Source organism: Pogona vitticeps, chromosome 4 (assembly GCF_051106095.1).
Source record: "Pogona vitticeps strain Pit_001003342236 chromosome 4, PviZW2.1, whole genome shotgun sequence".
NCBI lineage: Eukaryota > Metazoa > Chordata > Lepidosauria > Squamata > Agamidae > Pogona > Pogona vitticeps.
The window spans coordinates 219,732,479-219,745,499 of record NC_135786.1 but is presented as its reverse complement, the minus strand read 5'-3'; the positions used below and the strand labels follow the sequence as shown (position 1 = coordinate 219,745,499).

At 44.2% G+C, this 13,021-nt stretch overlaps 1 protein-coding gene across 3 annotated transcripts; it reads right to left on the bottom strand.

The window, feature by feature from the left end:
- Positions 1–3,658: 3,658 nt before the first annotated feature.
- On the bottom strand, positions 3,659–12,367 carry ENY2 (ENY2 transcription and export complex 2 subunit). Of its 3 annotated transcripts, none has more exons than XM_020783384.3 (6): positions 12,091–12,367; positions 7,677–7,746; positions 6,717–6,816; positions 6,013–6,083; positions 5,212–5,286; positions 3,659–3,989 (listed from the first exon to the last, which is right to left on the bottom strand). In XM_020783384.3, the coding sequence occupies exons 3-6, from the start codon at positions 6,782–6,784 to the stop codon at positions 3,913–3,915; spliced, it is 291 nt and encodes a 96-aa protein (XP_020639043.1). In that variant the 5' UTR covers positions 6,785–6,816; positions 7,677–7,746; positions 12,091–12,367; the 3' UTR covers positions 3,659–3,912. The 3 variants fall into 3 exon arrangements, with proteins under 3 accessions (XP_020639043.1, XP_020639044.1, XP_078249812.1); XM_020783385.3 differs by having other exon boundaries at positions 7,677–7,743; positions 12,091–12,321; XM_078393686.1 differs by lacking the exon at positions 7,677–7,746 and having other exon boundaries at positions 12,091–12,295.
- Between the last annotated feature and the right edge of the window lie 654 nt (positions 12,368–13,021).

Here is a 13,021-nt window from a genome sequence, read left to right as displayed (position 1 = left end):
CTGTCACCCGGGAGACCAGGTCCCTCAAGGCCCGCCTCTTCCGCTCACGCCCGGTCGCTTTCCACCAACCAAAAGCGAGGTAGCAAAAAAAAAAAGGGCGGGGAAGGGAAGTTTACGCAGGCGCACAAAGGTCTCCGTCCGTCGCTCTAGCCTAGTGGGAACGGGAACGGGAAGAGAACGTACCCCAAGTAAGGGGCGGGGCGTGTAGGGCAGAGGGTCCCTGTCACGTGATATGCCTTGAGCTGGCAATCCCGTTAGTAGTTTCGTTTCAAAACGAAAAGGAGTACTGTATCGCTTTACCAGTTGTTTAGAAAAAGGTTTACTCACAAGTCCACCAAAAGCGGGCAAAAGTTACTTTCCTGGACTAAAGCATTTCCCAGGGAGCAGCGGCAAAGTAACTTTTCCACGACAAAAAGAATAATGCTCCATATATTAAAATGCCTTTTACCGTCTCACCCACAAGGAGTTGTTTGGGGACCTACCGCCTGACCTCTGCGTATCAAAGCCTGATCCTCCCCCGTGTGTGTTTCTTTAGAAGCTGCCCCCGAGGTTTACTTTCAGGTTGCACACTATTTTATAGATGAAAATAAAATTTTAAAAAAGTACCAAAAAAGTCAAAAACGTGATGGCACCTTAAAGACTAATTTTTATATTTACTTTTTTTTATTTTGTTTTCATCTATAATGCTTGCACACACTAACAGGGCTACCCCTTCTACAACTGTGTTGTAGACTCTCTACCTAGATGACTATGTAGAAAAACCTGCCTTTAAAAAAAACTATGCAACATTTATATTTTTTTTAAAAAAAACTATTCTTCAAGGCCATTTGACATCATTTATATGGGTTGTTTATTAGAACCTACTAGTATTTGAACGAATAGCTGGAAAGATAAAAGCACAGCCTCACTGATGGTGTAGTAGAGCCAGGGCTTGCAGGGTCTAAGTCCCAGGACTTTCTTATTAGCAAGGACTATACCATAGTCTCCCCTTCATGGATTGCTGCCTTGTGGCGAAGGGGCTTGAGTAATTCAGAGAAGCTATGGGCTGTGCCGTGCAGGGACACCCAAGACGGACAGGTCACAGTGAAGAGTTCTGACTAAACACAATCCACCTGGAGCAGAAACTGGCAAGTCACTCCAGTATCTTTGCCAGGAAAACTCCATGCACAGCAACAAAAAGCCTAAAAGATATGACGCTGGAAGATTAGCCCCTCAGGTCAGAAGGTGTCCAACATGCTACTGAGGAAGAGCGGAGGACAAGTACAAGTAGCTCCAGAGCTAATGAAGTGGTTGGGCCAAAGCCGAAAGGATACTCAGCTGTGGACGTGCCTGGAAGTGAAAGGAAAGTCTGATGCTGCAAAGAAAAATAATGCATAGGAACCTGGAATGTAAGATCTATGAAACTTGTTAAGCTGGATGTGATCAAATAGGAGATGGCAAGAATAAACATTGACATCCTGGGCATCAGTGAACTAAAATGGACGGGAATGGCCGAATTCAATTCAGACGATTACCATATCTACTACTGTGGGCAAGAATCCTGTAGAAGAAATCGAGTCGCACTCAGAGTCAAAAAGAGTGTGTGAAAAGCTCTACTGGGATACAATCTCAAAAATGATAGAATGATTTTAATAAGAATCCAAGGCAGACCTTTCAAGATCACAGTCATCCAAGTTTATGCACCACCCACCCATGCTGAGGAGACTGAAATTGACCAATTCTATGAAGACTTACAACACCTTCTAGAACTGACACCAAAGAAAGATGTTCTTCTTATTATAGGGGACTGGAATGCTAAAGGAGGGAGTCAAGAGATAAAAGGAACAACAGGGAAGTTTGGCCTTGGAGTTCAAAACGAAGTAGGGCAAAGGCTAATAGTTTTGTCAAGAGAACAAGTTGGTCATCACAAACACCCTTTTCCATCAACACAAGAGGCGACTCTACACATGGACATCACCAGATAGGCAATACCAAAATCAGATTGATTATGTTCTCTGCAGTGACGTGGTGGAGCTGCAGGTTAAACAGAAGCTTGTGTGCTGCAAGGTCAGAAGACCTGCAGACGTAAGATCAAATCCATGTGATGGAGTAAGCCCCTGTCCCTTGTCCCAGCTCCCGCCATCCTAGCGGTTTGAAACATGCACAATTAAAAAATGCAAGTAGATACATAGGTACCACCACAGTGGGAAGGTAAGGGCATTCCGTGTCTAGTCATGCTGGCCACGTGACTATGGAAGATTGTCTTCGGACAAACGCTAGCTCTATGGGTTGGAAACTGAGATGAGCCCCACCCCCTAGTCAGACACGACTGGACAAATTGTCAAGGGGAACCTTTACCTATGTTCTCTGCAGCCAAAGATGGAGAAGCTCTATAAAGTCAGCAAAAACAAGAGCTGGAGCTGATTGTGGCTCTGATCATCAACTTCTTATAGCAAAACTCAAGCTTAAACTGAAGAAATTAGGAAAAACCCCTGGACTAATTAGGTGTAATGTAAACCAAATCCCTTATGAATACACAGTGGAAGTGAAGAACAGATTTAAGGAACTAGATTTGGTGGACAGAGTGCCTGAAGAACTAGGGATGGAGGCTCGTAACAGTGTACAGGAGGCAGCAACAAAAAACATCCCAAAGAAAAGGAAATGCAAGAAAGCAAAGTGGCTGTACAACGCGACCTTACGAATAGTAGAGAGGAGAAGGGAAACAAAATGCAATGTTCAAACCTGAAAATGAATTCAACTGGTCTTATTTCAAAAAGATGCCAATACAAGGTTGTGCCAAACAAATGCAGAACAGAAGTTATTGTAAAATTCAGCTAACAAATACCAGCCAAGGCCTAAAGCTTCCTTAACATGATTTGAAATTGAAAGCACTATGTGACCGCCTTCAGGTTCACAAAGGGGTTGCAATATCACCCTCAAAGATGGAAGACATTCTCTTCTTAGTGCACAACAGCCTAGATCAGGTGACTCACACTAAACTCACTGATTTAAATGGAATCTAGTTCTATACAATATTCAAATTTGGTAAAATCCTAAGCATCTGTACTCAGTATTAAACCCCCACAGAACTCAAGGGAACATTTACAGTGAAAAGCTAAAGGCAGCAAGAAAAGAGGAAGACCAATTTTGAAATGGATTGACTCCATTAAGGAAGCCACAGTCTTGCCTTTACAAGAGGTGAGCTGAGGGCTAGAGTGAGGACAAGACCTTTTGGAGTTTCGTGGTGTTGTCATAAGCCAGAGGCAATTCGATGACACAGAATAACAAGTATCTTAACAATAAAAACATTGTATTGAACAGAAGGAAACAGAATTGCAAACTTAATTTGATTACTTTTTCATGGTTCACAACTAAATCACAATAAAAAACAGGGAAACAATAAGCCACACATAACCTTTTTTCTTGTTTTGCCCCCACTTTTCTTTCTTGTCCTTTTTTAAGGCTTTAAAACTATAAACCAGGAGTAGCAGAGGCAGTGAGATTTGACTTCTGAAATGATTTTCCAAGCCAAGAGTCTCCTACTACTGCTGTCATATCCTGCAGTTAAGACCAAATACTTTATCTAGTGTATGTTCTTGTATTACACTTTCTCCTGGTACACCGTGAAATACCTAAAATGTCATTTTAGACCAAAGAAAAACATACTAACACACACCAATCACATTAAACCATGCAACATCCTTTTAATGGCAAGGAATACTGTTTCCAATGCACACCCATAGGTCGTTCGGTTCTTCTTCTTCCTCTTCTTTTTTTATTAAAATACCAACATTAAGAAGTCAATGTAACAAGGTACACGTCCAGTAACTAAACGTTAAAAAAAGTGAACTTTCACCCAAAAGCATGGAAATATGTCTTCCAGTTTCTGGCATTATTCACTTAACACAACATGGTACAACTCAAATAGCAGAATCAAAGGCTGGCGTGCTGGGCAAGAAATGTTCTTATTCTTTGTAGAAGTTCTTTCTTCACACTGTCAGGTACCAAGGCTGAAATATAAAAAGGCAAGGGGTGGCAGGATGGGAATAACATGTGAGAAGTGATACCCATGGGTTCTAATTCCAATGCAACACACACACATTTTATGTGTCTGTGTATACACACAAACATATAATTGGATTATTTAGTGAATAACAATGAAACTTGTTGATAAATAATCGATTCTGGATTGCATCCTTTTGAATCCAGACACTGCTTCACTTATGCTTACCTGACAAAGAAAGGCACTTTTAAGAGCACTAGAAGTAGGCAGTTATAGCACAGCTTAGAGAAATTACCTACTTGGACTATTCTGCCCACGATCCCCCAACCAACCAAAAAACAGTCTATAAATGAACTTTTCTAAACTGAAGCTTATAGTAATCAAACCATGTGCATCCTTTTAGATATAAAAACATATTCAGAGGTGTGCAAATCTGTAGTTTTTTTTCCTACTACATCTCCCAGAATTCCTGATAGGCCATGATACCTGGGCTCAGAATTTGGAAAAGTTAGTCTTTTTCATAATTTCTGAGAATATTAATCTAAAAGGGTAACTTTTCCAAGTTCTGGCACAATATAAATGTATTATCAAAATATAAAAACAGATGAATGCCCTAGACTAGCGGCCCCCAACCTTTTTAGCCCCGCGGACCGGCTGGGGAAGGCGGGGCACCCCCGTGTGCTTGTGCGCATGAGCACTCGCCTACTTGCGCAGGTGCGTGCACACTTGTGTGCATGCACAAAGGGCAGTGCAGTGCTCAGGGGGTACTTGTGCGCATGTGCGAAGGGGTGGGGGAGTGCTCAGGTGGGCATAGGCACATGCGCGCAGGAGCAAATGGGCTGTGCAGGGGGAGTGCATGCAGGGGTGGGGAGGAGGTCTGTCTCTGCGGCCCAGTCCAGCTCAGGCCATGGATCAGCACCGGGCCACGGACTGGGGACCTCTGCCCTAGACGATCCAAAGGATCAAAGGATAGCTATAAATATGCTGTATTTGATTCCCCCCATATTTTACAACCAGTACACAATTATCTGTTGCACACTTTTTAAATTGCATTTTGTATATTTTAAACATATAATATGTTTTATTAACTAGTTGTACATTTTTAAACCGCATTTTGTATATTTTAGCCACAAATATGTTTTATGAGCTGGTCACCCGACCGCAATAAATAAATTCAATTCAATTCAATGCTTTAAGTACATGAATGAAAGCAATGTTACTTGTCTTACCTCTGCCTTTCGGGGTGATTTCTGCCACCAAGTCATCAACAGTGACATGCTCTAGTCCCTTCTCTTTGATGACATCTAAGCAAAACCAAGACAGTCCCACTCAGTGTTTAAATGGTCAGAATGAACTGAACATTAATAAGCCTATTCAGAATCGTATAGCTCCACAAGGTTGGGACAAATGACTCTGAGGCCTCCATATCTCCCAACCAGTCCCGGCCCAGCATGGCCCATAGTCAGGGCTGACAAGTGTTGGGAGACTACCAATAGCTAGAAGGCCACAAGTTCCTTTCTCCCATATACAAAACAGGCTACTGTATTGCAGCACATTGCAATTACAGGACTATGTAGCACACACATAAAAATTCCCTCCCACCCTCTGGGATTATGGAAAGCTATTCTGACGGGTTTACAGTTTAGAGAGAGGGAATGTGGCAAAGTCACTCACTCTACAGAGGTATTTTGACTAAAGGCCTTTTGACTAAAAGTAAAAATGGGGCTGAAGTAGCTCTTCAAGGGATGTGCCCTGCCCCCCCCCAAATCCTCTGGAACCTATTTGGACTGCATGACTTAAAATTACTAAAGCAACACATCTGGTTGAAAAACATGTCAAACTTAATAAGCAACATACATTTAATGAACAATCATTAGTACTGGGAGTGTGGACAGTAAAACACACAATCAATTTGTCCCCTGGCAGTATTTTACAAAAATACAAATATCCAGCTATTTATTCCCCACAAGCCCTGGATTGAATACCACACTTTGCTAGTGCAGCTGAGAATGAGATCAGCTGAGAATTACCTTTACAGTGTGCTTTCAACTGGTCTTTCCACCCACATTCAATTAATTTGGCTCGGAGGAGTTCTTTGAGGCTGTAAAGAGATGCAGGATTAGAGCTGTGGCATACAAAGGAGAGGAAGGAAAAACCCATCAATTAACACAGCCTGCCCCGGAAAGTTGAAACAGGACCTAGTATTCTTTTCTGTTTTCCAAAACTCCGGCAGAACTACGGAAATGATCAATAATTTACCTGTTACATTTCTATCCCACTTTCCTCCAATGAGCTCAATGTGGCATATGTACCGTATTTTTCGCTCCATAAGACGCACCTTTCCATAAGACGCACCAATTTTTTAGGAGAAGAAAACAGGAAAATATAATCTGTTTTCTTCGCTCCATAAGACGCACAGACTTTCCACCCCCGTTTTGTGGGGGGAAAGTGTGTCTTATGGTGCGAAAAATACGGTACCTTTTTTCCTTCCCGCCCCATCCTAACAACAACCCTGGAGTGTGGAATTCACAGGAACGAACAGCAAGGAGAAATCGGAAAATGAAATCTGGAAATGTTAATAGGGGTAGCACCACTGCTACTGCTCTCTCGCTACAATGGCACCAACAGACTGAGCTGGCATAGGCAGATTGAGAAGTGGAATGCAACAGTCTCTAAAGGGCCATACAGCCTTGATATATCCCTGAAGCTGCAATGGGAATGAAAACCAACCTACCGTTCTCGTTCTCCTGTTTCAATTAGCTTTTGGTTAATAGTGGCTCTCATTTGTGCATCTTTGTTCATTTTTTTTCCTCCCAAGTCCAAGAACAACTGGTCTATTTAAAAAGAAGAAGGACACAGATGGATCTTATTATCATATACAGTAACAGAACATCCCAAAGTTTAAGATTTTTTTCTTTAAAAAGAAAGAAAGAAACTACAGCTCCCAGACTCCTTCCTTGATAACAATACTGATTGGTGGGTTCTGGGGGAATTCTGAGATTAACCATTTTAAAACAGAAGAAATTCCCAAGCTCCATCTTCATTTGACCACCCAAGCCTGAAATATCTGAGCCATTTTCCAGAGGGCTGAGAAACTTCCCAGTTTCTCTTATTATTTAGAATTGCAAAATTAAATAAACAAGAAGGACTGGCAATCAATGAAAAGGTGGTTGGGCACGGTCCGATTTAGCAGATCATAAGCCACGTGGGCTCATTTGGAGATTTTCCAAAGCTTTGTTCACTGGCTCTTTTTTGTTCTAACGCAGACATCATAGTGGCAAGACAACAATGTCTGTTATTGATTCAAGGACCATAAGCAACAATTCTTCTAGGGCAAAGCAGTGAGGTCATAAGCGATTCATGCATTTTATTGCAACTACGTTTTATCTATTCATATCATGCTATAAAAGTGAATCCTTCTTCCCCACATTTCAACATTAGGAAAATTATCTATCGAGTTCTCACAATATTCCATATGGTCTTCCATTTGGCATCAAGCTTTGGGCAACAACTGGAGGATGAATGTAAACACTGAGGCTACAGTCTCTCTTGCCATTGTAATACAGGAATTAGTAATTTCAAATTAGATCAATAAATGCCACATTGTAAATGGTGAAAAGAGGGTGGGAGGAGATGTGAGTCAAGAAAGGTACAGTTGATTTCCATTTGCTAATCATGAAGACCAGAAACTTACATTTTTAAAAAGAACTCCCACAATTTTGCCTCCAAAGGTTCAGTAAGGACCCGTGACCTCTGCACCACTGCTGTAAACAGAAGAAAATCCATGGTTTCTATCTTAAAAATGGTTTCAACATTTCGGAAAATGTGACTCAGAAGATAAAATTAACACCAACTTTCAATGCAATTGAGACCACTTGCTTAAGCATCCTGTGTCTAGATGACCTATGCCACAACTTCAATCATCCCCTTTGGTCATGCCAAGTGGGGATGACTGGAAATGTAGTCCAATATCTGGAGGACGTCAGAATGTGGAAAGGTGACTTACAGCAGGGGCAGAGCAACTGTGCTCCAGATATTCTGGGCCTTCGACTTCTATCAGTCCTAGCTGGCATAACCCAGTGGTAAGGGATTAAGGGAATTATGATGTAAAAACATTTGGAGAACAATATCATCTACCCCTGACTGAGAGAAACAGAATAAATCAAGGAGATAGTTGGTGCTCTTGGAGTAATCCTTTCTACAACATTTATTAGCAAAGTGCAGTTCACGCTGTACTGAGCAAACCTTATCTACTACACTGAAAATGTCAATGAATCTTTCCCTCAGTATCCTTATGCAAGAACTACTCCGGATCGCCAACTTTTGGCTTAATTGAGTTTGCTACTAACAACAACAACCTGCTGTCAAGTCAGTTCTGAGTTATGACAACACTTTCAGGGTTTTCCAAGTAGAAAGTACTCAGAAGTGGTTTACCATACCCTTCTTCTGGGGTGATCTGGGGCTGTGCAGTTTGCCCAAGGCCACACAGGCTGTCTCTACTCACAAAGAGGCAGTGGGGAATCTAACTCCCAACCTCTGACTCCTCAGCAGATACCTGAACTACTGAGCTCAGGCTTTGCAAACAACAGGGTCTGGCTTTCTTTGATTCAAGCCATCTCATGTCAACTCATCCCCTTCCATTATTTATCACTTTTTTCAGATTTACTGTCTGTTCCATTGACCCTGAACTGGGACTAAAACATTTTCCGCTTCACTGGAGGACAGGTGGGACTTGGCAGAGGTATTAAGTCCTCAGAAGCAGCAACAGTTAAGAGCCCTCGAACAAGAGTTCACCAATGTTCTATCTCACAGGCCAGGACATACCAACTTGGTGGAACACCATACTGAGACTGACCCAGGGGTGATGGTGTGCTCAGCTGCTCGGACTTGGCCACAATATCTAAGACAAGTAATTATAGACGAGGTTAACTCCATGTTGGATATGGGAGTAATCGAGCCCTCCAACACCCCTTGGCGTAGCCACCCGGTCCTTGTTCCTAAGCCCGATGCCAGCATCCAGTTCTGTGTGGATTTCCAGCAAGTAAACATGATGTCAAAATTTGATGCCTACCCCATGCCCCAGGTGGATGAGCTGATAGAGAGGTTGGGGAGGGCCACTTGTCTTTTCTCTCTCAATCTCACCAAGGCATATTGGCAGATACCCCTCCGGGATGCAGACAAGTAAAAGATAGCTTTCACCACCCCAATAGGGCTATACCAGTTCATATACATGCCCTTTGATTTACACGGGGCAGTGACCACCTTCCAGTGACTTAATTGATCAGGTGTCCCTGGTGCAAGACTTTGCGGCCACATACATAGATGATATAATTATCTTTAGCCAGTCCTGGGAAGAACATTTGGGTCATTTGAAGGCAGTATTGGAGGAGTTAAGCTGGGCTGACAGTGAACCCATGGAAATGTAAGTTGGCGCAAGCACAGATGCCATATCTAGGCTTTGTGGTAGGCAGAGGAGAAATTCGACCCGTGGGGGATAAAGTTACAAAGGTGTCCTCCTGACCACGGACCTCACCCGCAAAAGAGCCCGTAAGCTGGTCCAATGGGGAAACCGGGAGCAGCGGGCTTTTGAAGAATTCAAACAGAGACTTTGTGCAGCTCCTATCCAGTAGGCCCCTGATTTCTCTCAACCTTTCATTTTACTTACGGATGCCTTGGAAAGAGGGCTCGGGGCTATTTTGGCCTAGCATTATGAGGATGGGGAGCACCCTGTTCTATTTCTCAGCTGGAAATTATCACCCCGGGAGCAGAAGCATGCTGCAATTGAGCAAGAGGCTCTAGCCATCAAGTGGGCTGCAGAGTCTCTTCAGTATTACTTATTAGGAGCACCCTTCTTGTTAGTCACTGACCACACAACCCTACAGTGGCTCCAATGGATGAAGGATGCTAAGAGACCATGGCTGAACGACCCGGCTGAGGGGACTGCCCACTTGGACGGGGTGACATATCAGCCAGTTACAACCAGCTGGGGGAAGGAGCTAAGTGCCAGTGTGGGTAGGTCCCCTCAGCAACAGCAGAAGGGTTGTTGGCCTTTAAGGAAACACCTGGGGCAGATGAGGCTGGAGGCCCTAAACCAGTGGTGGCAAACCTTTTTGGACTTGTGTGCCCAAAATGGGGGGGGGACACAGCAGGTGGCATGCTGCCGCCACTGATTCAGACCCGGAAGTGGCAGCAGAAGGGGGAATCCCGGCTGCAGCTACCTCATGAAGTTTGGCTATGCAGCGGGGGGCAGGGGGAGTAGCGACCTATGGCTTGTGTGCCAGAAGGGCTCTGCATGACAGCTGTGGAACGTGTGCTATAGGTTCATCATCACTGCCCTAAACCCACCCCCAGATAAATAGCTGTAGCTGTGGTAGCTATAGAGGCGAGTGAACAAGGAGGGTGGTGGCTTACATAATTAAAAACACAACATTAAAAGCAAAAAACAGTAAATTATTCAAATATTAAAGAAGAATCAATATCATTGTATTAAACATGTTAGGCAAAAGCAGTAATATAATCAGATTTAGAAACAATAAGATATAAACCATTCCATTCATTGTCTCTTATCACTATGGAAAGCCTGACTGAAGAGAAAGGTCTTTAGCTGCTTGCGGAAGGACAGCAAAGATGGAGTCAACCTGGTCTCCAGTGGGAGGGAGTTCCAGAGTCTTAGAGCAGCCAGAGAGAAAATCCTCTCCTTTGTTCTCACCAAATCCACCTGCGAGGGTGGTCAGATGAGAGAAAGGCCTCAATGATCTTAACACCTGGGCAGGCCTATAAAGGAGACACAGTCCTTGAGAAGGCTTTGGCCCAAGCCATTTAGGGCTTGAAAGGTTAAAACCTTTGAAGTGGGCCCAGAAATGGTCAGGCAGCCAGGGTCCAACCCCAGTGAGCAGTCTAGCTGCTGCATTTTTGTTTCTAACTTCCTCCTGCTGAAGTGTCTGAGTGTTTTCCAAAGGCTGTTGTGCATAGCGTTACAGAAATCCCCACTCTAATTGTAACTTACTACTGAATTTCAGCTAAAGGGTTGAACTAAAAAAGAAAAAGAAAAAAAGGTGTGAACCCTGGAGGGAAAAGTGCTGAGTTACTTCTGCCAGGTCCAAGGTTCCCTACTCATCCTTTACAACAGTGGGCCCCAAACTTGGGCCTCCAGATGTTCTTCTTGGACTTCAACTCCCAGAAATCCTGGCCAGCAGAGGTGGTGGTGAAGGCTTCTGGGAGTTGTAGTCCAAGAACATCTGGAGGCCCAAGACTGCTTTACAAGATTCAGGGGAGAGGGGTATCTTGTGTCACTTTGTACTGGATTCTGGAGAGGGAGAAGGCTAGAGTCGGTCTGCCGACTTCACACCTTCCCCCACTTCTACCCTACCAGAGATGGGGAACATGGTGGCTCTCCAAAAAGTTGCTATTAGTCTTTTGCAGCCCTCTCCTCCCTCCTCAACGATGCTTGCTTGCTTGCTTGCCAGGGCTGACAGAGGATGCATCCCAGCCACAACATCCCCTTGCCCTCCTCGGCGCTCCTTTGGTTTCGCACATCCACCGTGCAGCCCCCAACACGAGCCCTTCGAGACCCGTTTCTGTTGCTTCCCCTTTGTGCGAGCCACAAAAAAACGAGCCGGTTCAAAGGCAGCTTCCCCACGAAAGTCAGTCCCGCCCTGGATGAACCGAGGAAACTCTGCTAAAGGGCGAATCTGCTGGAAAAGACCTGCCTTCTTTCTGTACTCCTTGGTGCATGCCCTGAAGGAAAAGATCGCCATACACAAAAACCCGATCGCGGCCACTGCGTAACGTGTGAATCCCCGATTAGCGCCCCCCCCTTTTTAAAAAAAAACTTGCGGATGTTTTCAGTTGCATGAGCATGACATTGGATTTTCAAACGCTTCCCAGCAAGGGGAATTTAAAATGCTCTGAAATTTTATTTCTCTATTTTTTTAAAGAGAATTTTTCCACCAGTGCAGTGAACTGGAAATAGGGGATCGCAAAGACGAGAGAGAAACAGAGGCAAACCCCCTTCGGATCCGGCGGACCGAGGCAGAGACCACAACGTGCACGAGGTGACATGTTTTCCTTTCTCATCCACACCACCCGACACCAATATATTAAAATACCTGTCCGCCAGGCACTGGATGCCTCCCTGTCTTCTCCTCCGAAGTCACACCAACCCAAAACGAGCCTCGAACTCGCGACACCCACGCAGCCTCCCCGGGCGACCAAGCCTTTTAGCCAACATAAAAAGCAACGCCCGGCCTTGCCTCTCGCGGAGGTATCTGGGAAACGTAGTCCTTAAGGGGCAGATCTCCTGCTTTATGGAGGTGCGGCTCTCCGAATGCCACGTTCTCCAGCCGTTCTGGGGCTTCTAGCCGGATTCCGGGGGGGGGGAGGGAGGAAGTAAAACTACACCTCCCACAATTCTATTCTTCATCCGGGATAATTGAGCTCCTGCCCGTAGATAAGGCACAATTGCAACAGCGTGATTCCAGCTGGAAATCTAGAAGTAAAGCCAGCTGACGTCAGTGAGTTTAATTTCAAGTAGGAACGTGCAGGTTTGTGCTTTGGGACTTCAATTCCCAGAATTTACCATGGTATGCCGCCTGGGGGAATTCTGGGAGTTGTAGTCTTAAAAAAAGGGCAGTTCTGCCCACCTTGACTCCAAATGTTGATGGACTGCAGTTCCCATCATCCCTCACCACTGTTAGGGCTAATGGAAGTTGAAATCTGGAGGTTGAGCTAAATAGCATTTATAAATACTGTGAGGGATATATGTATGTACACACCAGTCACATCTTTGTACTTCATAGTCTAAAGAAGCCGATGTTGAAAGCTTGCATTGACATAAAATACTTTGTTCAAAGTTTTTAGCCTTGTTAAATAGCAAAATATGTTTACATGCAGTATCTGTGCATCCTGGTGTGTAATTTCTGTACTGCTCGGCTTGTCGTCTTGATAGCTTGTGCCCCAAGTAAATCTCACTGTTTAATAGGGTTTAATCCCAGGTTGTTAGATATTTAGCACCTAACAAGGTTTATCAAAACATAAACT